The following is a 26,400-nucleotide window of genomic DNA, read 5'->3' as shown; positions in this document are numbered from 1 at the left end:
TAAGGAGTGCAGTACTAGTGGCTATTTGTTATTTTTTGTTTCTAATGAAAATTTTGTGTGCATCCTAATTTTTATATTAGTTCACACTGGACTCTCTTCAGTCCCAGGTCTCTGAATCGGTCTGATGGATATGATAACTTAATGTCAGTTAAATACGGTTAAAGTTAAAATACGTGACCAAGAGGTCTATATTTGAATTCCACTTGAATTTTAAAAGTAATTCAAATTGTGGAATGATATATTCAGATCCTTAAAAAGTTATGCATATATTTATGTAAACAGTCAAGCACACAAGAAGGAAAAAAGAAAACAAAAAATATAAAACTGTTTAATGATTATGAGATTTTTCTCTCGTCATATCTGCATTAGAAATTTTCTGTAGTGAATGCGTATTTCTTCTATATTTAAAAAAAGCAATCTTGAAAAGAAAATATACCCTAGACAAAGTAGGGGTGTGTGTGAATGTGTATGTTATTTTTAGCCCTTGAAGCTAAAATATTCTGAGGGGGCATTGAGAATAGTACCATACTGAGAGTGAGTTAATAGCAAGGCTTGGCACACAAAAGCTAGGATTTGGATCCTTGTTATTTTTGTTTCTGCTTATTATAGCTAAGCTAAACTCCTCTCATCTGATGGTTGGTATTTTGCTTTGCTGAACGAGTGAGAGTCATGAGATGATTAGTCCATAACAGGGGCACCAGAAAATGATGACATTGATAATTTATTGTTTAGTTTTTAATGACGAGGGAGTAGTTTTAACAATAATATCTGTTATCGGTGGTGCTTTCTGAAAAACGATAATACCAGGAACAGAATGTTGACTTAGTATCTGTTCATCTTTTTGCAGTGGCTTATTACTGGAGCAGTGCTTAACGTGTGCATTTGAATTTCACTTTTAACTAAGACACAATTAGAACAAGTGGTTTAGACCAAAACTTAGCAGTCATTAATCATCTCTGGGTACTGTTGTCAAGTAATTTTAGTAGTACTTAAAAAATAAAATCAAAACGCTCAATTTCTAATAGATGTTTAGTTTCTACTCTTCTTTTTGTCAAGGTAGGTTCCTTTAAAAATAAGAAGGGTGGAGAAACTACTGCCGAAATAATGAGAAAACAGCACTGTGTGGTAATATTTCAGTACAATGATTTCTTCTGAAATGCTGTTTCACTAATCCTTGGGGAAGTTTGGCTGTGAGCATGCAATTATTACATTTTTATCCATAGAATGGGCTAAAGTTGGCATCACATCCTTCACGGCAGTCAAAGGCAACACATTGACTTAATTTGTGACCGTGTGGCGGATACTTTGAATAATTTTAGTGATTTTTTTTTTTAATGCTACATTTTCTGTTTCCTCCCCAGTTTCCTACCTTTTGTCGCTCACTACTCTTTCTGATTGAGTTCTGAGGCATCTTTTGTTGGTTGGGGAGAGTAGAATAACTGAAGGTCCAGATTGATTGTCCAAGAGGCGGCCCCTCTTGTGTCCCAGGCAGGGGTGGGGGAGTGCAGGGCGGAACGCTATCTGGGGCCAGCCTGCGGGGAAAGTCAGTCCTCTTACAGATTGACAGAAACAGAACACACCTTAGTTAGGCATGTTTGAACCCTGACTTGGAGCCGGAAAAATGTACCGTTAAGAGAGCTGCATTTGGGGGGATTTTGAATTCTTTTGGAGTAGTAGAATTGTGGTTTCTTTTTTAATTTATTATTTATTTATTTATTTATTTATTTATTTATTTATTTATTTATTTATTTATTTATTTATTTATTTATTTTTTGCGGTACACGGGCCTCCCACTGCCGTGGCCTCTCCCGCCGCGGAGCACAGGCTCCGGACGCGCAGGCTCAGCGGCCATGGCTCACGGGCCCAGCCGCTCCGCGGCACGCGGGATCCTCCCGGACCGGGGCACGAACCCGCGCCCCCCGCATCGGCAGGCGGACTCTCAACCACTGCGCCACCAGGGAAGACCTAATTTATTTTTTTAAAATTAATTTTATTAAAGTATAGTTGATTTACAATGTTGTGTTAATTTCTGCTATACAGCAAAGTGACTCGGTTATATGTACACATATACATTCTCTTTCATATTCTTTTCCATTATGGTTTATCACAGGAGATTGAATATAGTTCCCTGTGCTATATACAGTAGGACCTAGTTGTTTATTCTGTATATGTAATAGTTTGCATCCGCTAATCCTAAACTCCCAGTACATCCCTCCTCCACCCTCCTCCCCCTTGGCAACCACAAGTCTGTTCTCTATGTCTGGAATTGTGATTTCTTAAAGTGCTCACCTCCCCTGTTCTATTCCCTGCTTGTGCCTCTGGTATATTTTTATATGAGTGTGGGCATCTCTTCTCTTAGGTGAGGGGTCACAGAGGGACAAGGGAAGAGCTGGCCGGCAAGGCGTCCTTGCCAGCCGATGGGGCAGGCACATTACACTAGTTTGCATTACTTAAGGGCTTTGGGGTGGGTGTGCCTTTCTGAACAGTGCTTGCATACGTTTTCCAAAGCCATTTTTGTGTAACAGATGTTTGTTTAATAAGTATATCCTTAAGATAATCAGAAAGGAAGAAAAAGTTCTTACAGTCATCGTATCTGGAAATGGATTCTTTTTTTCTTGTTTTAAATGCAGAGTGGACACAAATATCTACCAGGTATCTTCGAGAGCAGTTGGCCAAGATTTCCGACTTTTACCACCTAGCTTCCAGCGCAGGCGATGGCCCTGTCCCTGTGCCACCCGACGTGGAACAAGCAATGAGGCAGTGGGAGTACAACGAAAAGTTGGCATTCCACATGTTCCAGGTAACATTCCCACGAAACTCAAAGGCTGCTAGCATGCTTTTAAGAGGAGAGCAAATTCCTTACAGTTTAGTTTTTTTTTTTTGGAGGGGGGCGTTAAATTATATCACTATATGAACTAATACATTCAAAGAAAGCCATCTGACATATCTCACACTAAATTAATATTAAAGGTAACACCTTTGCCCTGAGATGACAGCTTCCTATTATACATATTGATCGCCAGCTTTCAGTGATGCCAGCTCTTTTAATGCCGTTAATTGGTTTGTAATTACGCTATTAAATGTAATCCTCCCAAGCCATTTACTTTGCAAAAACTGGAGGCATTAATTCAAAAAAATTTTTGTGCTGATGCCTCCTGTCTTATAGATCTCCTTTAGAGCTTAGTTATTCCAATGAAAGGTCATCTTAATTTTGTTCAGCTGCAGTTTAAAATGCAGTTGAGAGGAGGGGTAAGGGCATTGAGGAACGACTGAACTCCCATCCTGACACGCTGATGTACATCATATTGACCAGAAGAGGGCGCTTGTGCCGTTATTTGCCTCGATTGATCTTTACTCCCGGCGTGGAGGAAGGACGAGTGTTCAGCTGGAGTTGTGTTACCAGCATAGACGTTCACGACCTGCTGTCTTGATCAAAGAGGAAGGGGGTAGAAAGGATGTGTGGTTTCTAAATTTCTCTCCTTAGAACTTCAATTACAATTTCCAGGTGGTAAGCAACTTTCTCTAAGAGCTCAAAGTAGGAAACTTTGCCGGTCCTTTGGGAAGTAGCATTGTTAGTTTTAAATCAGTAAAAACAACTCTTAACCAATTCTAGTTCCATTTAGCAGAAGACTACTTCGGTGCCTGCTCTGAGCTTTTATGACTTTTTTTGAGCTGAGGATTTGGTCTGCATCTTTGAAAAAAGTGTCTCTCAGCATGCTTAGTATTTTAGGAAGGATTACTTTATGTATTAGGAACACTGAGATCAGTATCTCTTTTTTGGAAGCAGTTAGGTAGGTCCTAAACAGATGAATCTAATTGGGACATTAATTTAAAAGTTCATCATATTTTAATTCACCTTATTCTGAAACATGAAACTGTCTCTAGTATGTACATGTGCAGGTGTGCATGTGCAGAGATAAGGGTACAGGTACCTAACAAAAGCATCTTGAGGATGGACATTATGTAGTCGTTGGAAGTCATGCTTATGAAGATACTTTTTCTTTTGAACCTTGCCTTCACCATCTCTTAATTCTTCATGCCAGGTTCCATTTTATTTATTTCTTTAACTTAAAGTTTACTTTATTGGTCTGAAAATTATAAATTGCACTTTTTCTGTGGCTAACCTTTTAACTTTTTTTTGACTGTAAGCATTTAAAAAAAAGAGAAATTAGCAATAAGTGAACACTTTGCTATCATGTCAATGTGGTGTCGCTGTAATGTTTTAAATATAGAAACTATAATTTAGCAGTATATTTTTACACAAGTCACTGATAACCATGGTAGTGGACCACTGGTGATACGTAGATATGTCAGAGTTGCTGGGAACAAAGTAGGACTTCATATTAACTACTAAGGTTGTTAACCAGAATGACCATAAAAGTTTAAGTGGCTTTCCCAGAAAACATAGCTTTTTGTTTCTATCTTGAAGGTTCTTTTATGATGTGAATCATAATACAAGGTTATAATATGACATTAAATATGTGCGTGCATGGAATGCCATAAAGAATGTGTGTGTTCATATGTACATACATAGGAAGACAATAGATGAAAATGTTAACATTGCTTATGTTAAGAGGAGCTACACCAACCCTGTGAGGCATTTTGGAAATTTATGGGTATGTTGTTTTTTAGTGTAGTTATGTCAGAATATTTATACATTATTTTATTACAAATTCCTTTTATTTCTTTATGTTACAGATGATTAGGCCATTATATTGACTTTTAAGGTTATATTTCGTAGGTAGTTTACGGTAGCTGAAATTCATTTTAGGATAGAGAAGGAGGCTACTAAGGGGCCTTGGATCTGATAGGATTTCCAACCTCTTTTTTCGAGATGATAGTACGATGGGTGTTTTTGTTCTTTGTAATTACTCCCGTTGGCCAAGTTTCCTCCAATGAGTATGAGTTCATAGAACCCTGAAATCTAGCCAGGTATTGGACGTGCCCTGGGAGTCTGAAAGCTTCTGAATTTTCTTTCTTGTAGGAATTAATTTTTATCAATTTAGAATGAAGCAGATATACAAAACCCAAAGAACAACAACAACAACAAAAGAACCCTCCAGTCAACCATACAGAATAGCACCAGTTCTCTGCTTTGTTTAGAATTTAAACTTTGATCAAGGAGACCATGTTTTACTACAACCACAAAAACAATAGTAAAATTACACTTAAGCATAAACATAAGACTGCTCTTTTTTGAGTTTTAGTTGGTTTTGTTTTAACATTATTAGTGTGATTTTTCTTTGTTCATTTAAGGAAGGAATGCTAGAAAAACACGAATATTTGACATGGATCTTGGATGTGTTAGAAAAGATCAGACCAATGGATGACGATCTTCTTAAACTCTTATTACCACTAATGCTGCAGGTACAGTACATGTAACCATGAGCCAGTTGATTTTATGGGCAAGGAACGAGTCTGATGAGAATGATGAGGTAAGTGGAGGTGGAAGAGGAAAAATTTTCTTTTTGAAATGGAAGGAGAAAAGGTCTTGATGTTCCAACACTTGAAGTGATAAGAGGCTTCTTGTAAGTTGTAGCAGTCATTTGCTGGGCCACGTGTTCCTCTCAAGTATTCTTACCCACATTGATTTCCCCCCTTCCCTGAGCTGAGCAAACAGCTCTTGAAATACTGTCTCCTTGTTCACACAGATTTCTGTGAAAACAAAACAGATCGTCTCTTTGTAAGGATACAGAGGATCTTCTACATTCTTTTGATATTCTTTGAGCCACTGGGGGTGGGAACTTCCTATTTTCATGATTGGCCTAAGATCTGTTAAACTTTAGGCTATCTGGATGAAATTTATTTAAAAAAAATTTCTTGGAAAGGTAGTTCATGCATTTGACAATTCCAGCAATATGAAAGAGTATCGAGTTGAGAAGTCATTCTCTCTCTCACCCAGTACCCTCCCAGAGACCACACCGTACTAGTGCCCTGTGTCCTCCCTGAGACATCCGTATCTGTGCTGTCCACTCTAGTAGCCGCTAGCCAGACGTGGCTCGTGAGCCCTTGACAATGTGACAAGTTCACGTTGTGACGTGCTCTTGATTTAAAGTGCGCACGAGGCTTCTGACTTGGTATGGAAAAAGGAGTATATAATATCTCACTAATACTTTCTGTGTTGAAATGATAGCATTTTCGATTTAGGTATATTGGGCTGAATAAAATACATCATTCTGTGATTTTTTTTTTTTAATGGCTACTAGCCATTAAAATTTTAAATTTAACTTAAAATTACGTATGTGGCTTGCGTTATATTTCTGTTGGACAGCGCCAGTCTATGTAGCACTTTGGAAGGGTTTTGTTTGTTTGTTTGTTTGTCTTTAATGAAGAAAAGCCTGTATTACGATAGCTGTCTCACCCAGTAGCCTAGGACATGACTGAAGTCTGGTGTCCTTGTGCTCCCCAGTATTCAGATGAGTTTGTCCAGTCGGCCTACCTGTCCCGCCGCCTTGCCTACTTCTGTGCCCGGCGTCTTGCGTTGCTGCTTAGCGATGGCCCCAACCTCCTTGCCGCCCACTCGCCCCACATGATGATAGGACCAAACAGCTCGGGCATCGGGGCCCCCAGTCCCGGCCCCCCCGGCCCCGGCATGAGCCCCGTGCAGCTGGCCTTCTCCGACTTTCTCTCCTGTGCACAGCACGGCCCCCTGGTTTATGGACTTAGTTGTATGTTGCAGGTAAGTCCTTGGCCCTTCCTGTTTTATGTTAACATTCAGTCCAGGAAACAACGGAGTTGGGAGTCTTTAAGATCCAAAAGGCTGACCAGGCTCTGTTCAGCTGCCAGGCAGCACTGCTTGAACATCTAGTAGCATGTCGGCAGCTGGGCTGTTGCCACCAGGTGTGAGATGCAGCCTTGTCGTAGCTCTAGGAGCACACAGGTCACATTCCTCGGGCTCCTAATGTGTCCTGCTCTTTACTCAGGGGCTTTGGGACAGGGCTGGCTACGGAGTCACGGCCTCTACTCTGGTAGAGTTTACTGTTTTGTCCGGAAACAGACAGGCTCATACAAGGGCAGTTTCCATGTTCTGTGACAAGGAACTGGTTGGTGGAGGGATGTTCAGGGGGCTGAGTTGAGAAGTGGAACTTCTAGGCCAACCTAGAATTCGGGGAGGTTTTCTGAAGGAAGTGATCCTGACCAGTGCTTATAATATGGGTTTAAAGTGTTCCTGGCAGAAGGACAGCGTGGGAAAAGGCCCAGAGGGTTGATCAGTCATCTTGTGTGCAGGTTGGTCTGAACAGAATACCTGAAGTGTGAAATCTGTTGGGGGTCAGGGTGTAGAAGACCCCCTGTGCCTTCTGATTAGGATGTCATTGGAGGGTTTTATGTGGGGAGTGACGTGGTCAGCTGTGTGGTTGGTTAGATTGTTTTGGCCACAGTAGAGGGAAGATCTGTGGGAGTGGGGAGGTGGGGGAGAGAGAGACAAGGCAAAAAGTAAGTTAGGACGATCCGAGGTAAGCTCAGTTTTGGACTGTCTTATCCCTTGTGATCTCCAAGTGGTTATGGTCAAGAGGTGGTTACATGTCTGATTCTGAAGACGCGGGCAGACAGGGCCAGGTGTGTGGATTTGGGTCACTCAGGGCCACTCGGCTGGTCAGGACCCCAAGAGGGGGGCGATTACCTAAAGAGTTGGTAGTGAGGGACGACCTGTGGACCCGAGCGGCACACGTGGTTAAGAGGTAGCAGAGGGGAAGCTCACAGAGGTGACCAGGAAAGTGTGGCCAGACTGGAGAGAGAAGAACGGTGGGGAGAGTATTGCTATAAACAAAGATGATGAGAATAATATTGTCATAATTCAACTGTAATGATATTAATAGCATTTATTATGTTTTAGGCACTGTTCTGAGTTGTAGCATAGATTGTGTCATTTAGTTCTCAGAGCTGTCCTATGGGAAAGGAGCCAATATTACTCCCGTAACAGGAATAATGAAATGGTGGCATAGGTCACACAGCAAGTAAGTGGCGAAGCTGGAAATCACACCCAGCCTGGACCCAGAGTCCACACTCTTAACCACCATGCCGAACTGCCTCTCTAGGTACTGCAGAAAGTTGCCAGAAGGAGTGAGTAGTGGGCAGTGGCCGGTGGGTTGGGGATGTCTGATAAGAAGATGGCTGAGACTGTCGTTGACAACGTGGTGGTCACTGATGGTCAGTGAATGGTGGGTGAGGAACCATATTCAGGTGGGTTGAGGAACGATGGAGAATGAGGAGAAAAAAAAGATCCCTCTTCTTTTGAGAATCGTGCCTATAAAGGGAAGAGATCGAGGTTCCTGCTAGGTGAGTGGAGATTTTTTTTAAAAAATTGTTTTTTTATGGACAGACTTGAACGTATTCCTAAGCTAAGGGCAAACTGGTAAAGAGCGAGTCTAAGATTAGGAGCAGAGGGGTGGGTGTTTGATGGACCAGTGCCCTGGATATTGGCGGCTTCGGAATTAAGAGCACAGGGAAGGGCTCCCTCGTGGACAGGAGGCGAGAACCCCACACCCTCACGGATGGGACGGAGGAGATCAGGGTGTGGGCCAGCGGAGACAGATGCACTGGTGGGGTTCAGGGACTGACGTTATTCACATCTGCCATCTGGTTTCCACGAAGATGTCTCCTTGGCCTCAGATTCTAGTTTTTTAATAATGAAGTTTGCATTTTAGAAAAGAACTATTGCGCTCGTTCTCTAGGCGGGTGCAGTTTGTGGTTGAGCGGCACGGTAGCCTCATGGTGAAGGCATCTTCTTCAGAATCATTACAGTCCTGATTCTAGCCTTTTCTCTGCCACTTAGTAACTTTAACCTCGAGGCTCTGTTTTCCCGTGTGTGGATGGCGGATGGAGACAGTTCTTAACACTGTCGTTTCCGGGACAGTGTTCAGCACAGAGTGAGTGCTTAATTCAATAGGAGCTGTACTATTTAATCCACAGTTAGGAGGCAGCGGGATTAGCATAGTGATTCCAGGCCTGTGTGCTGAAGTCGCCTCGGGCCGGCTGCTCACGTCCTCTGTGGCTCATATGCCTCTTTGGTCCAGTTGGGGAGCACCACTCCCTACCTCGTGAGGTTGTTGTGATGTATAAGTAAGATGGTCGTAGAAAGCGCAAGCGAGGTTGAGTGAAAAGTGTCTACAGGGGTCCAAGGTTGGGGTAGGCAAGCTACAAGCTGTAGGCCAAGTCCAGCCTATGTACTAAGAATAGGTTTTACATTTCAGTGCATTACTGAAACAAAAAGGAAGAGTATGTGACGGGGATTATAGGTAGCCTGGAAGGTTTAAAACATTCACTAACTGGCTTTTTATAGAAGAAGTTTGCCACCCGCCCCCCCCCCCCCCATCCAGCTTTACTGCCTGCCCAGCACTTAAGAGGCCGTTATTTGAGAGATTTTAAAAAAAAAAAATCTTTTTAGCTTTTACAACCTTAGAAATTACATATTCTGATTCCATTTCATTTTTTAAATTGCACGACATAAATTGAAATGACAGTTTTAAAATGACAATTATTGCATTTTTATTAAGTTTCCCAGGTTGTAGATGATAACATTCCTTAATTTCTCAATAGGTGTATTTCCTCCTATTCAAAAGAATAATTCTATCTTAGTTTTTTGTCTCATCCCTTGAAACGTTGAGAATGGGGTAAGACGTTCATATTTTAAACTCACTGGTTGGAAACTGTAATTTGCTTATGACCCTTAAGCTGTTGTGATACTCTTCTCCTTCCTCTAAACGTCTGGATTTTCCTGCTTTATTTCCAGACTGTTACTCTCTGTTGCCCAAGTGCCTTGGTGTGGAACTACTCCACAAATGACAGTAAGAGTGCGAACCCGGGCTCGCCCCTGGATCTGCTGCAGGTGGCCCCCTCCAGCCTCCCCATGCCGGGCGGGAACACGGCCTTCAACCAGCAGGTAGACTTGCTGTTCCAGTGGTTTGTTGGGTGTTTTCATTCTTGGGAGGCATCACAGCACAGTGGGCTAAGCCTGGATTGCAGCACACTCAGGTTCTTGGGGGCCGTTCCCAGCTCTGCCGCCATCTCTCCAGGGGACCTCGGGGAAGTCAGTAGCCTCTCTGAACTGCAGAAGTTTGTCACGTTGCTCCTTTTCTTCTCACCCTCTTGCTGGGCTGTTCTTGTGGACAGCTCTGCCCCCCGGACAGTAATTACGGTGGTGAGACCGTACATGACCGCGACATCCCGAGTTAGTAGTCTATATATTACTGTAGTCATACACTATAGAGTTAGGAGTCTGGGTATTTCGTAACTATTATATGTTTTTATTAGTGCTGGGTTATTGGGTTCAAAGACTGAAGAAACTTGAACCACAGGACCATGACAAATACTTAAACAAGAGCTCTGTTTTTTTTTTTTTTTTTTTTGTTAAACCAAGCAGTTTTCTTCAATTAATAAAGCGTGGCTAGTTGCTTTCATGCACAGAAGATGGCCCAGAGATGGTATTTTAGAGCTTTTACCTTTCTGTCTTGATGTCCTGAAAATATTTCACTTGTAAAGATTTTTTTGGCAAGCATGTATTTTTGCGGGTATTTATTATCGAAAACTGGCATTGAATCAGCACTTGTAAATTTTAAAATGCACTTCTCGGGCAGCAGGCTGAATTTCCTACAGTGCAGTCGAGGTTGTAGCTCACTGGAGGATGTTCTGCTCGTGTGGAAAAACCTGACATGATTTAGACAGCCATTGGGGCTTTCCAAGCACAAGTTAATTAGAAGTGATTATCTTTCAGGTTCGGGCCAGGATTTATGAGGTAGAACAGCAGATCAAACAAAGAGGCCGTGCAGTGGAAGTTCGGTGGTCTTTTGACAAGTGCCAAGAGTCAACAGCAGGTACAGAACACCACAGAAGAAGGAGCGCTTTGGAACGCTGGACTTTTTGCCGTGTCTCTCATTCTTGAAAATCAGTCCTCGTTCTGAATAAGGACGCTCTTGGACGTAGCCCCTAGTGCATTTTGAGGACGTTCTCCAGTCTGTGCCCTCTAGATCCGGGCTGTCTAGAATGTCAGGTTTGATTTTGTTGGCAATCCTTTTATGCTGAGAATGATAATGTCTTAAAATTCCCTTTGTCCCGCCTGATGATGACTTTGTATTGTGCTACTCTGGCTTTGTTTGGCCCTTCTTAACTGCATGCTTAATTTCTGCACCTAGGGGTGACCATTAGTCGGGTTTTGCACACGTTGGAGGTGTTGGATCGACACTGCTTTGACCGAACGGATTCCAGCAATTCAATGGAGACACTTTATCATAAGATTTTCTGGGCGAACCAAAACAAGGATAACCAAGAGGTAGAGTTAATATTTCTTTTCTTCTTTTCACCTTTTATTTTCTTAGCATATTTTCTTCTTTTTTATTCACTGAATTCTGGCAAAGCCTTTTCTGTGAAGTGTAATATCTTAGGAAGGCGTCTACACCCTGAAATCATTCTATTGTTGGACCACAATAACTCACCATTATTAAAATGAACTGTCCGCTGGGCTGGTCTATCTAAGTATATTGGTGGAAAAGATTTTTCTTAGCCCTTTTATCATCACTCCCCATCATTTTAGTTTTAGCAGAATATCCTTCATCTAGTGATTGGATTTTATATAATGGTTTGGTTTTAATTTAAGGGGAATGTGTTCTAATATTTAGCATGTCAGCAGTGAATGAATCCTTGCGGTCACGGTCTTTGAAAAATCTGTAGACAGTTATTTAGACAGGATTCTCCAGAGAAACAGAAACAATAGGGGGAAAATTATATTTATATGTGTGTGTATATATATATATATATATATATATATATATATATATATAATATAAAAGCAAGGGAGAAGTTTATTTATTTTAAGGAATTGGCTCACGTGATTGTAGGGGTTGACAAGTCTGAAATGTGCAGGGTAGACCAGTAGGCTGGAGACCCAGGGAACCTTTTCTTTCTTTTTTTTCTCTTAAGGCCTTCAACTGATTAGATGAGGCCCACCCACATTATGGAGGATAATCTGCTTTACTCAGAGTTTACTGATTTAAACGTTATTCATGTTTTATTAAAAAAAAAAAAACCTTCACAGTACCATCTAGACTGGAGTTTGACCAGAAAACTGGGAACCATAGCCTAGCCAAGTTGACACATAAAATTAAGCATCACAGACAATTTTTATTTTATGCTTTCCTAGCAGTGTCTCATTACTGAACTGCTCTATTAAGACAGAATTTTCAGTAATGTTTTCTCAACCTTATCTTGGGAGAAATAAAAATTTTCCCTTCCTTTTACAATGGAAAGCATGTATGGTATATCCAAGTTGTGGAGGCATCAGGAATGCAGAGGTAAGTTTTAACACATGGTACCCATCTTGAAGGAACACTTAATTTAACTTAATTGTTTGAAGTATAGTTGATTTACAATATTAGACTCAGGTATACAGTATAGTGATTCAGTATTTTTATGCATTATACTCTATTTAAAGTTATTACAAAATAATGGCTGTATTTCCCTGTGCCGTATGAAGGAACACTGTATAGTTAACTGATTATAAATATCTTTGATTTTCATACTCGCCTCTGAGAACGCATAGGTGGAAAGAAGAGATAAAACAACAACCAAAAACCTTTCCTTATCCTACCTTCATGTGAACCTGATGTGAATTTGTTCCAGGCTATTCTTCTTTTTAAAATAAATTGTAAGTCAGCACCTTGCATCTCAAAGATAAGGTTTGAGACCGTTGATGCCAGGTAGGAGGTCAGGATGTTGAGAGTGAGGTACAGACCGGGTGTGTTTTCTAACTCCTTGTGAGTAAGTCTCAGTAGAGATGCCTCAGTATCCCTGTAGAGCGCACTGATGATAAGTCTACCTAATTCTCTGCTTACTGAGGCAGGTTAGAGTGTTGCTATGTCCTTTTGGGACAGAGACCGGAAAGTCTCTCTATTTGTAATAAAGACTTTTTCTTAGCTGAAAGGCCTCAGCAGTACTAAGATTTTTTTTTAATGCATAGAGGTGAGCTGTCTGGAAGGACAGCAGGGACACCTGAAATTCCAGGTGTCCTTTTGGATCGCTGAGGTCTCTAACCTAGTGCTGAGTCAGGACGGCATGGTTCCCTGGTGGGAGTTTTACCCAAATCCCTAACGTTTACTTATTCTAGATTAGCGCTCCGTGGCTTTCCATTCAGTGTAGCGAGAGGTGTGGTGGGCTGCTGAGCCCAGGTGGCCGGGAAAGGGGCTGTCCTTTCTGAACAGGGCAGCCTGTCTCGGCTTCTGCTTGGTCTTGTAGACCCGCTGTTGCCTGATTGCCCCGTGTTTTGGGAGAACCTGGATGTGGAGATCTGTATGTAAACTCTCCCAATCTTAAACCACTCTGCCGGCCAAGCCGTATGTCTTGTGGGCCGTGTTTGCTCAGCTGCCTGTCACGTTCCAGTTCCTGCTACGTGTTTTATGCAACACTGACTCAGGTGGCTTCCTGTTCAGTGTCTTAGAACCACTTGTGCTGTGCATGCTAGAGGTGGAGGAGCCCGATACCCACGCGAGGGGGTTACTTTGGGGCCGTGAGGACCTCCTGATTCCAAGCCCTGCCTGAGTCTGTCACGTGTGACCCACAGGCAGGGGTGGCGTTGCCGACCTCACCTCTGGGCAGCAGGGTCGGGAGGTGCCCCCTTCAACTTCCAGAGCCCCCAGACCGCTTCCTTCCGCGCGGCTTCTCCCCTCGTTTGTGTCGGGCTTGGGGGCAGAAGCAGCTGCAGCTGCGTCTTGCGGTGCCCTGAGGACATGGATAGAAGGGAGAGTCAAAAGGAGGCCTTTTCCCTTCTCTCTGTGGTGCCCGAGGAAGCAGACTTTCTCCTGAGTAATGACAAGGCCAAACCAGCTGCAGGGGCCGAAGCTGGTCGGAACAGCGGCAGATATGCATTTGCTCTTCCCCTGCTGTTAAATCTAGCTCCCTGGACAGGTGTGATGAGTTCACGTGGGCGTTTTCGAATGGAGAGTCCAGAACAGGCCTTGTTTCAGCTCTGGTCCGGGCCGGCTCCGCAGCAGTGCGGCTGCAGGCCTCTACCCACAAGGCAGAAGCTCCGTGTCTTTTCTGTCACGGCTGTGCTTTGTTCCGTGTCCCTTCCTGTGAGCCGAGGGCTGCACAGCCCCAGGGCAGCTTCCTCCTGGTCACCGGCACGCCACCAGCCTCCAGGCACCGCGCCAAGGCCCAGCAAGCCCTCGGGAGATGTTTAATTGGTGTTTTTGGGTGCTCGTAAAAAGGCTGCTGGGACTGTGGGCAGGAAGCGGCAACCCCTCTGAAAGATTTGGCTGGGAAGGCTCGGGGTGAGGGCCGTGACGAGGTCTGTTCAGTCTGTGGGTTTTACCGGTGGTTCAGGTTCAGACGCACAAGAGGTACGCGCAGCTGCAGGTGGGTGGGCGGCTGACAGGAGAGCTCTCAGCTGGCGAGTCAGCAGGTCAGTGCGTGGATCTGGTGGCATCACGGACAGTTCACTTAGCTTGATGAGTCTCGGTCTCTCCATTCGTAAACTGGGCATTCTGTCTGCTGGTGACGGGAAAATGGCACGAAACCATATGGATGAAACATTTCAATATTTATAGCCTGTAAACGGGTACTCTGTAAACACTAGCTGCTGTCCTTCCTGAGTGATGGATTTAGGGAGACCATGAAAGACAGATGGAAGGAATATGATCCCTTGGGACTTCCGAGAGAGAGAGAGAGAGAGAGAGAGAGAGAGAGAGAGAGAGAGAGAGACAGACAGACAGACACAGACAGACAGACAGACAGACAGACACAGACACAGACAGACAGACAGACACACACAACTCTACCCGTTGCACAGTCTGCTTAATCCATAAAGCACAGCCTGGATCTATCAGGCTTTTTACGTCCTCGGATTTTCACGAAGGCTCTGCCCTCAGTGGGGAAGCAGTTGGGTGGGGTTGACTCGCCCTGGTGAGGTGGCTGAGTACCATGTTGTCAGAGAGATCGCGCTCGTTTCAATGCTTCGGGTGTTTTTGTGTTTTTTTTTTTTTGCGGTACGCGGGCCTCTCACTGCTGCGGCCTCTCCCGCTGTGGAGCACAGGCTCCGGACGCGCAGGCTCAGTGGCCATGGCTCACGGGCCCAGCCGCTCCGCGGTATGTGGGATCTTCCCGGACCGGGACACGAACCCGCGTCCCTCGCATCAGCAGGCGGACTCCCAACCACTGCGCCACCAGGGAAGCCCCCCCCCCCTTTTTTTTTAAATGTTGTTTAAGAAAAAGTCACTTTTTAAAACCGGGACTCAAGATAGGAGGGTCAGATGAGGCCAAAAGTCAAGCGAACTAGGAAAACACGCAGGTATGGCTCCCCGTTAAGGTGCCGTGTGCTGAAGTGTTACAACAGTTATCGTGAGTCTTGATCGTGGCCCAGCCGGAGCTTATTGTGCCTCAGAAGTTACGCGCTTTCCTGCTGGACACCCAAAGGGAGAGCGTTGCTCATCTTTTGCAGTTACTGTTTTCTTCTTTCTTAAACTAAATCCATTAGTACCAGGGCAGTTGTATTCATATAGCTGTGGGAGAGAGTGGTGTGTCCAGACACCTAGACTGGGCTGTTATCGAGGGGGGCCAGTAATGAATCCGTTTAGATGGGGTGGGCCTCTCGGTGTGTTTGTGTGTTGTTTTTCCTTCTTCAGCCTTTTCGTGAGTACTTCTTTGCTGCTAGGCCCTGTTGTTAGAAATTTTCCATGGCTGATGAGACACATGCTTAAAAAAAAAATTTTTTTTTTTTATTCTTCTATTTTACAGATGAGGAAATCAAGGCTTAGAGAGGTTGAGTAAATCGCCTAAGCTCATACCCGACTCTTTGGTGGGCGAATAGGGATTGGAGTCCTAAATGGTTCCGGAACAACATCCTTGACTAGTGCATTCTATTTTTTGTGCTGCTTCTTTCAAAAGTCGTTTTATTTTAGGTACCTGTAGCTGAACAAACAAGTGTCAGATGTAACTTTGGAAAAAGGAGGGAAAACCCTTTATAATTGCCGTGAACAGGTTCCACATTGATGTGGGCATACTGATTTGCAGTAATAACCTCTAACTGATTTTTAAAAGTGTGGCAATTTTAATGTAGTATTTACCTTAGAAAATCTTCAAGTTGAGAAATCTGGCCTTTGTAGGATATCACAACCTTGAGGCCAGTTCAGACCAGGATTTGGATCCTGGCTTTGTTGTAGAGTAGCTGGATGGGGCCCCAGACTGGTTACTTAACCTCCCTCAGTGTCATTCTCTCTTACTAATAGAATCCACTTCATATGGTGGCACATGGTAAACGCCTAGTAAATGCCAATTGTTCTGTTCTTGGCTGGGCAACTTTGGATGTCAAGTGATTTGAACCTAGCAACATGTTTTAGAAATTTATGTTTCCCTTCTTCTCATCTGTATATTTCTTTCATTCGTCGCAAGAGGAAAGCAGTAAAGTTTATTGTACCATACAGTGATGACTTTTGGAAATTAAGTCTAGTGTTTTGATTAGTTTCAGTTTGAGAGACATGGCACTTTTTATGGACTTGGAGGGATTTACTTTGTGACGCTAATTCATCTCATAAATGACTGCTGTTATCATGCAGTTATGTATTTCTCGAAACTATTTTCTTTATTCATGTTATTATTTAGATGTTGATTTAAGTGAGGGATAGCAAATTAATTTTTTGGCAGAGGGCAAATTAATGACAGTTGATTTAAATACTCAGCAGTTGTTTTAATTTTCTTATCTTCCTCCTGTCTTCTCAGAACTTGGAGTTGTTTGTACTATTTTTAACTGCTGCATTAAAGAGAAAAAAAAAAAGGAAGTCTTTTTTGCTTTCATGGTGCATGTTTTGTTTCTCAGATGTCACAAAGGCCTAAAGACTAGCAACATTGATTCTAAGGTTGTGAGACCAGGAAACTGCCCTTTCCCTCATCAAAAATCAGCTGTCTCAAATATCTTTTGGAAATGGACGCATGGAAACATTCATATGTATAAAGATTTTTAAAAAATGAATGCGTATTTATATTTAAATAATAAATCTTCTGAGTGTGTGGTTAATAATCTTATTAGGCTCATTGCCTTATATGGTGATTCTGACTGTTAGAAATACTGTTCCTGACTGTGTACAACAGGCTTACGCTCTGTTAGCAGTTCAGACCAATTGTTACCTTACGCAATTCTTGAAATTCATCCAGATCGCCATAATGTGCTTCAGGTTGCAAACCGTGTGACTTGCTAATATCACTGCTCTATGTCTTATCCCATATTATTTATTGGTGCTGTAATATGAATAATGTTTTTGTCCAGATATGACCATTTTGTTTAATGTTGACTAAGAGTGATTAATTACATTTGTAAACATGTCCTTTTAGTCTCAGATTAAAAAGCTATTGAAGAGCTTTATTCAGTATCTGATTTCAAGTCCTTTTTGTTTGCTGTTGCTTACAGTAATGAGTCACTGATTTTTTTCCCCATCCCTTTTATGGTACTGTTTTATAATGTGTATTAAGAAATTTCTTATTTTAAAATAGCAAACAACCTCACCAAGTACCTTCTGAATTTCTGAAGGAAACCTGCTTCTCAGATGTAGTTGCCAATTATTTTTCCTTCTTCGTTTGTTAAAGAATTGACCCGTGGTTAGTTTCTAGAGATCATTAGGTTACTGAGCGATTGAATAAGAAATGAATTAGACTTAATCTATTTAAATAGTTTGTGCCCGCCCTCTCCTAGGAAAGAAGAATGTAACAAATCCCCCTTATGATGAGAATCTGGCTTTGCATTTGGAATATCTTCATTATAGATATAGGTCGCACCATTAATGATGATGATTTGCAGCGGAGTTAATAATGATTTTAGTATTTTGCCACTATGGGTGGGTCCCACGTTCATGAGGCCAGATGACAGTGCTGGTAGTTGAAGGATCTCACTGGTTTTTGAATTTTGGGTCCATCCATCCTTTCTCACTTGTTTTCATTATAGAAGTTATTTCTTCTTGTGATTTCTTTTTTTTTTTTTTAACATCTTTATTGGAGTATAATTGCTTTACAATGGTGTGTTAGTTTCTGCGTATAACAAAGTGAATCAGCTATACATATACATATACGTATATACATGCTGCTGAAGCGAGCGCTCTTCTTGTGATTTCTATACACATAGTACATGAATACATTTTTGGTATCAAGAAGTCCCTTTCAGCCTGCGACTTGGACCCGCTGTCCCACCCCTCTGCCCAGAAGGGGGGGCATTTTGGCATGCGTCCCCGCCGTGGAGGCAGATAGCTTAGATTTGACTCTTGGGTCTGTGACCTAGTATCTTTGCGATATTTAACCAGTTATTTAACCTTTGGCCTCAGTTTGCTCAACAATCATAGGATTGTTGTGAAAGCATTAGAGCAGGGCAGACCGTATAACAGACACTTGTTGTATACACAAGCAGTAACCACAGTGCATTTTGGTCTATATCCTTTGCATACTTTCCTGGGCATTTATGTACTTGTATGTGAACACTTAACACCTAGGTTGGGGGACATAAATGGGATTGCTTCCTACAAAATATTCTGCAGGGTTTTTTTTTTTTTTTTTTTTTCATGACTACTTAGTATTTTCATCACTTTTTAGTTGTCTGTTTTCTTCTAGTCATGATGTTTTTCAATTCTTTGGGTTGCTGGGAGGAGAGGATCATTTTAGGCACACTGTAGTAATCTTGCCATATCCATTCAAGTATTTATGTTTCTTTCCACTGGCTCAGTCCTTCAGAATGATGCTAAATAAAGGTTTTGTGGCCAGCATCCATCCGTGACTCATTAAGTTAGGAATGGGAACGTTTCTAGTGTTTTATACTTAATCAACCGTTAGATTAAATCAATTATTTTTCCTTTTTTTTGTTGTTGTTTTTTTGTATTTTGTTTTTTTTGTGGTACACTGGCCTCTTACTGTTGTGGCCTCTCCTGTTGCGGAGCACAGGCTCTGGACGCGCAGGCTCAGCGGCCATGGCTCACGGGCCCAGCCGCTCCGCGGCATGTGGGATCTTCCCGGACCGGGGCATGAACCTGTGTCCCCTGCATCGGCAGGCGGACTCTCAACCACTGCACCACCAGGGAAGCCCTATTTTTCCTATTTTTAAATGAATAAGTTTATTTATTTATCTATCTACCTTGGGCTGCGTTGGGTCTTCGTTGCTGTGTGTGGGCTCTCTCTAGTTGTGGTGATCGGGGGTTACTCTTCGTTGTGGTGCGCAGGCTTCTCATTGCGGTGGCTTCTCTTGTTGTGGAGCACGGGCTCTACTGAAGCTCTAGGGCTTCAGTAGTTGTGGCATACGGGCTCAGTAGTTGTGGCTCACAGGCTCTAGAGCACAGGTTCAGTAGTTGTGGCGCACGGGCTTAGTTACTCCGTGGGCATGTGGGATCTTCCCAGACCAGGGCTCAAACCCGTGTCCCCTGCATTGGCAGGTGGATTCTTAACCACTGCGCCACCAGGGAAGTCCCCTATTTTTCCATATTAAGTAAGTGCATGTGTGTGTCAGCGGAGGGGAACAAATCGTAAATCCCATCCCCACCCCTCCACCATCCACCTTGTTTTTACCTTTGGTTTCATGTAACACTGTATTATTGCTTTCACTCTTTGATTAATGATATCTATTGAATCTACTATGTGCCAGGCACTGTGGTAGATACTGAAAATAAAACCATGGAAAAGGCAGATCCCTGCCTTGTACAAGCATCTGATCTAGCAAGTGTCAGAGGAGGAATGAAATCTTTGGTAATTCACTCCTGTGGTTTCATTTTCTGCATGTCAATTAGATTAGAGGTCTGGGTCATCCCTAGAGAGGTGCAAGTCAGGGCCAGAACAGCGGGGAGCAGTGGTTGGTTGCAGTGGGCTGGGAGGCAGGCTTCCTGGGGTGCATGTGAGCCCCTTGGGAGACTTCCATGTAATCATGATGTTCCTTGTGCTTCCACTGATCTTGATTCACCCATGATGGGAACAACAGAAAAAATTAGGTATCCCGGTCCTGCTACTTTTGACCTCTGTGCCCTGGGCCATCTTACTGAACTTCTGAACCTTAGTTTTCTCACCTGTAAAATGGGAATCACAGCACCTCCTTAAAGTTTGTTGTTGAGATTAGAGATGATGTATGTAAAACACCCAGTTATCTGCTCAGTAAATATTTTTGGTTACTACTACTGCTATCACTGTGGTTGAAGATTTACAGTTGTTAATATTATTATTGCCATGATTACATTTTAATTTCTGTCAGGGCTAGACCTCACATTGCTTTTTTTTTTTTTAATTTATTTATTTATGGCTGCGTTGGGTCTTCGTTGCTGCGCGTGGGCTTTCTCTAGTTGTGGCGAGCGGGGGCTACTCTTCGTTGCAGTGAGTGGGCTTCTCATTGCAGTGGCTTCTCTTGTTGTGGAGCGCGGGCTTCAGTAGTTGTGGCTCATGGGCTGTAGAGCGCAGGCTCAGTAGTTGTGGCGCACAGGCTTAGTTGCTCTGCGGCATGTGGGATCTTCCCGGACGAGGGCTTGAACCCGTGTCCCCTGCATTGGCAGGCAGATTCTTAACCACTGTGCCACCAGGGAAGCCCGACCCCACATTCTTGACCCCCTAGTTTGGTGCTTTTTCTCTGACCTTAACTTTATGTGTCATGACTCTCTGTCTCTCTCCTGTTCTTGTTTATCCATTTGCCTGTGTGTAGTTAGAGGCTAGGGGGGTGCGTGCTGTGTATTTTCAACAACTTCTTACTATTTGTCAAAGTACCAGTATGAAAAGCTGTCCGTTACTGCCCATGAAGACTCCAACTCTGGCTTGTGGTGTTTGGGAAGATGAAGCACTTTTCTTTAATAGTTGAGTGGTGTGTTTCCCTTTCCTAATGGATATTTAAAGCCAGTAGCCATGAAGCTATGTCGTGAAAGATGCATATTACATGGAAATAAATATTACTGCACAAGGGAGCAGAACACTTTGATGCTCTGAGCACCCAGAGTAGAGGCGGAAGAGCAAAGAGAAGCTCGGGGCCATCGTGTACCCTGGGGGAGGGTCAAGATCACCTTCCAGGTTCTTTGAACACAGCGTAGCTCTACTTATTTAGTTCATTTCCCAAGATGTATCTTGTGGCAAGAGTTCCGTTAATTAGTTGAGTGATCTTGGGCAAGTTATTTAACATCTCTATGCCTTGGTTTCCTTATTTGTAAAATGAGGATAATCATAATAGCTAGCTCATAGGTAGTGAAGATTAAAAGGAATAATTCTGGAAACACATCGTAGTGTCTGACTGTAAACTGAGTAAACAATAATAAATGTTAATCCTCTTTGTTACTAGCACCTGAAAATTTGCCATTGTTATCTCTGTTAGTGATTTTGAGAGTGATTAAGCCCATACCAAGTTATTTTTTATTTTAAATTTTCATTAGAGGCGACTGAAAGGTTTACATTTAAGGTCAAGTATTGATACTTCCCATTTTTTGTTTTGTCTGCTTTGGCCAGTTAAAAGTGCTAAGACTTTAGTAATGACTAGAATAAGCAATATATATTGCAGAAAACCTGTTCTGAAAATCGATATTTGATCAGAATAGAAACAATTTCGTTTGGTCAGGGCTAGTTTCTTTATCATCCAAAATATTTCACAAGACTGAGCAGAGAGCAGTGCATGTAATGAGTACCTGATAGAGTGATTTTTTTTTTTTTTTTTTTTGCGGTACGCGGCCCTCTCACTGCTGTGGCCTCTCCCATTGCGGAGCACAGGCTACGGACGCGTAGGTTCCACGGCCATGGCTCACGGGCCCAGCCGCTCCGCGGCATGTGGGATCCTCCCGGACCGGGGCACGAACCTGCATCCCCTGCATCGGCAGGCGAACTCTCAACCACTGCACCACCAGGGGAGCCCTGCTTTCTTTTTTAAATGTTATGTTCAACCTTTATACATTGTAATTGAATTATTTCTCTTGGTTTCAAATTAAGAGGCCCAGAGCTCCTTTTGAGATATCTGCCCCAGATAACATTTCTTTAAGTCAGCATGTGTTTAACCGAACTTAGGGCAGGATGGGTAAAAATCTTGGAATAGACTGATTTTCATGATCTGAATTGTCTGCTGGTATCTAAAAGCTGATCAGGGATTCTTGGATGTCTTCTCAGAGTCCTCACACCTTCCGAAGTGTTGTGCTAAAGTGCATGTGTGTATATGTGTATTTTTCCTGAGAGTGTGCTCCAGCTATCACAACCTTAATTGAGCTCATGGGGGATTCTAAAAAGTTAAGAGCGTCTCGCATAGCATATAAATGCCAGTACTGGCACTTGTCTGGTTCTTTTGGCCATAGTGTTTATACAACTGGGCAGATGTTAAAAATGAGCAGTTGATGTTCAGTGTTTGGCACAGCTCCTCTGCGGGGAAAGGGGCGATTGTATAGAGGGACGACCCCCCTGCTTCCTTACACCCCCTCTCCCCCCACAATTCATGTCACTTGGGTCCCTGTGACCTTTGTCTGACTCTTCTGGTCCTCAGTCTGTGGTGCCCATCTCTAGACCACGCCAGCTACAGCTGATAGTTCTGGTGGCAGTGCTGAGCCCTCCCCAGATCCAGGCTACCGTCCTCTGTTAACTGGGTCTGCTTGTAACTCTTGTTCCTTTCTATGCGTGGCTGTCGCTCTTCATGCTTGTTGTCTCTAAGGCCGTGAGTTTTGATCAGCATCCCGGCCTCCCCTCCAGTGTGTTCCTTCCAGTTCCTCCTTGGACTGGGAGACCCGCTAGCCTGGCTCGTTGGGATGATGTGTTGACTGAGGCGGTGAGTGAGGACCCAAGGGGCTCAGCAGTGGAGTGAAGTACCTGGGCTTTGTAACAGCTGTCCTTGATATTCAGTGGTCAGTCTCCTTTTCTGTCTCCTTTGAAACTGAGCTCTGGAGGCTCCATGGGGCTGGCTTCTGATCCTGTGTAAGTGAAAGCATATACAAGGAAACTCTTAATTTTCTTGGAATTGTCACAGGTTCAGCTCTTCTAAGTAAGTGATTTCCTTCCTGATGACTGACGTTTTACTCTTTATACCTCAGTTAAAATAGATTTGGGGACATCTCTAAAACAAATGTAAAACAACGTAAGAAGAAAGCTTCAAACTTCAGATATTCTGTGGCTTGCAGCCTAAGTCTCGTGCATCAGGTGACTGTTTCATGTGACATGGCCGGTACCCATTTCTGTTGGTCGTTAGGCTGCCCCCAGCGATGAAGCTGTGGTGACGCTGCTGTGCGAATGGGCCGTGAGCTGTAAGAGATCAGGCAAGCACAGGGCCATGGCTGTGGCAAAGCTCTTGGAGAAGAGGCAAGCGGAGATCGAGGCAGAGGTAGGTTGGGTTTTCCTTCTCCTTGTCGATGCCATTGTTTAAAAATACTGCTTTGGGCAGGATTCTGTTTCTTACTCTCATTATGCTTTTTTTTTTTTTCCCCTTTTGAAGGGAAAAGGAAGAATATACAAATTCACATAAGGACTCCATAGTAGGATCCCTCTAAGTCGATGAAGCCAATAATTTATATTCTGGACTACTTTAAAATGAAACTTCAATACCTGATTTACAATGGAAATCTCCCTTTGTGAGGTTAAGGCACACACACATACATAGATGTCTGTACACTGGGTATTATATACATCTGTGTATATGTACACACGGGTAGTGGATCTAGAAAGACTTTCTTGAGGCAGTCCTGACTGTGAGGTTACAGATGCCAATTTGTATTCGTTTTTGAGATGTTCGTGTTCTGGCCCCAGGAGAGAGCAATTAAAGCCTCCGGAGTAGATTAGAAGGGAACAAGCAAAGCTAACCTCGTCAGCATTAGCTTTGTTGAAGGAAAGCTTCCAAGTGAGCCTTCCTTTCTGCCTGTGGGGCCTGGCGGGGGCAGCTCTGGAGAAGGCATGTGTGTGATCTGACCAGCCTTGTCACCTCTCCCCTGGACAGCTGTGACCGCAGGGCCTCCTGCCTAGTGTCTCCCTCCCTTCCGTGTTCCCCACCATCCTCCCCCCAGCAGCCAGAGACGCCTTTTCAAAATGGACACAGATCACATTGTCCCCTTCCTGAAACTCCCAGCGGTTCCTTCCCGTGACCCACAGAGCCTCACAGGAGCCCCGCAGCTGCCCTTCCCACCTCCTCCGGGACCTCCCTCCGCTGGGTGGCACACAGTCCCAGCTCCTCTGGTCTTCACTGTCCTCACACGCACCATGCCCGTGTTTCTCTTGGGGCCTTTGCTCTTTTTTTTTTTTTTTTGCGGTACGCGGGCCTCCCACTGCTGTGGCCTCTCCCGTTGCGGAGCACAGGCTCCGGACGCGCAGGCTCAGCGGCCATGGCTCACGGGCCCAGCCTCTCCGCGGCATGTGGGATCTTCCCGGACCGGGGCACGAACCCGCATCCCCTGCATCGGCAGGCGGACTCTCAACCGCTGCGCCACCCGGGAAGCCCGGGGCCTTTGCTGTTGCTGTTCCTCCCGGGTGGCACGCTCGGTGCCCCGCTCTTTACACGGCCGTTCCTGTTTCCGGAGGTGCCGCTTCCTGTCTAGCATTCCTGGCTCAACATGTGTCACCTCCTCAGGAAGCTCCTCCATCCCCACCTTAGGTACAGGCAACGGCACCCACCCCTCGGCCCCTCTTTCTCAGGCAGCTCTGTTTTACTTTCCTCATTGGCTTCTCAGTTCATGCCTGGTGCCCTCTTATTGCCTTCTTATTTAACGCCTATGAGAGTAAGTTTGGCAACAGGGGCCTTGCTCACCCTGTTCAGGGTTGTGTTACTGATAATACACCTGCTTCCCATGACAGTATTAAAAAATGAAATAGGAAGACTATTTTCCTAGACATCTTCTGTTGGGAAAGCACTGTTCCCCAAATACAAAAGGCCATGTCGTTGAAATTGGGGCTTAAGGATATTGATGCTAAGGTGTAAACCACATGGCCCCTTTTACAATGGCCAAATTAGGAAAAGCGTTGCATTGCTTTTTTCCTACGTCTTTATGAATAGAATATATTCTACAGCGAATTGCAATGATGAAACTTCAGTAACTAAAGTTGAATTCCTCAAATTTCATTGCTCCTTCTGGATTGTTTTTATTGTGTCTTCCCCTCCCCGCTTGTGTATCCCAGAACACCACCCACACCCCTACCACTCACACACACACACGCATAGTCACACACACTAACGCACTCACGCACACGCACACACACTCACACTCACACTCAGAAGAGGTTCACATATAGATGACAGTAATTTTAATAGGTATAAATGTATTCATAGCTAAAAATGTATTCTCTCTGAAATGTTTAAGATAATTGATTTCTATTAATCAATTTTCAAAATTTGACCTTTATAAAGAGAGGATGGATTGAATAAATGATATCTAAATATAATAGAATGGGAAGAATCAAAGGAATATCAAAAAGAATAGAGAATGCGGTTCTGATTGCTTCTAAACTGTTTCTTTACCGGTCTTCCAACAAGTCCTGACCTTAAGAATGTAGAAGTTAAACAGCTTCTCTAGATGTGTTTCATGAACTGTGGAGATTCCAGGAGGTTCTGAGAGAGCTTCTTGGTGAAGTGTGATGAGTGAAACAATCTTATTAGAAGAATAATGTTAGTTTTCTCATTTGATACCACACCTCCCCACCATACTCATAAATTCACTGCCTGACAAAAACAAACACAAAAGAATCAAACGCAATGATACATGCCCAAATATTTCTCGGAGGGAATACCATTAAACATGAACTATTTAAAAATGAAGACAACCTCAAATTATTTTTAGCAGTTTTGCATAGGGGTAATGAGTAGTTTATTGTACTGTATTACACATCAGCGGATATGCATACTGTGCTATGCAGAATATGTCATTCACATGAATAATGTTTTTCACAGGGGTTCTTTGAAATCATTTAAATTGTTCGGGGGCAGTTTCCCTCAACTTTTAGAAATTATATTCACTTATGATGCATGGCCCTCAAATAAATACAGAAATCTCAATGAATTTTGCCTGTTTTATCCAAGAACATAAATGTTAATAAAAAACACATTTCAAACTTGTCCTCTATAATTAACTTTGCCTGTTTATTTTTAATCTTAGAGATGTGGTGAATCAGAGGTCTTAGATGAGAAGGAGTCCATTTCTTCAGCCTCTCTTGCTGGATCTAGTTTGCCTGTTTTCCAGAATGTTCTGCTAAGGTTTTTAGATACACAGGCCCCCTCGTTGTGTAAGTAAAGCTCTTTGCTTTTAGATCTTAACTAAGGGGATTGACCTTTTTTGGAATTGATCAGAAAGGGGAGAAAACCCTCCCCCCTCCCTTATCTGTAATCTTATCAAAAGTTCTTTGTACTGAATATAACGCATCTTTTACCAGCAAAATTTTGTAGCCTATTTTCAATGGAGACTTTTATGCGATTTTAGAATCAGGCCATCTTGAAAGACTTAAAAATTTCCAGAGTTTTAATAGTTAAAACAATAAGTC

At 43.3% G+C, this 26,400-nt stretch overlaps 1 protein-coding gene across 1 annotated transcript in view; it reads left to right on the top strand.

Annotated features, from left to right (window-relative positions):
* The window catches only part of MED12L (mediator complex subunit 12L), a 327,546-nt gene that overhangs the window by 69,439 nt on the left and 231,707 nt on the right, over positions 1-26,400 (top strand). Inside the window, exons 7-14 of the mRNA XM_019934361.3 lie at positions 2,631-2,800; positions 5,257-5,367; positions 6,410-6,679; positions 9,731-9,880; positions 10,712-10,811; positions 11,130-11,266; positions 23,132-23,263; positions 26,019-26,145. Coding sequence (XP_019789920.2) covers positions 2,631-2,800; positions 5,257-5,367; positions 6,410-6,679; positions 9,731-9,880; positions 10,712-10,811; positions 11,130-11,266; positions 23,132-23,263; positions 26,019-26,145 — 1,197 coding nt within the window. The remainder of the gene's footprint in view (positions 1-2,630; positions 2,801-5,256; positions 5,368-6,409; positions 6,680-9,730; positions 9,881-10,711; positions 10,812-11,129; positions 11,267-23,131; positions 23,264-26,018; positions 26,146-26,400) is intronic.

The sequence above is a fragment of the Tursiops truncatus genome, chromosome 4 (assembly GCF_011762595.2).
Source record: "Tursiops truncatus isolate mTurTru1 chromosome 4, mTurTru1.mat.Y, whole genome shotgun sequence".
Taxonomy (NCBI): domain Eukaryota; kingdom Metazoa; phylum Chordata; class Mammalia; order Artiodactyla; family Delphinidae; genus Tursiops; species Tursiops truncatus.
This window is presented reverse-complemented; position numbering and strand designations above follow the sequence as displayed.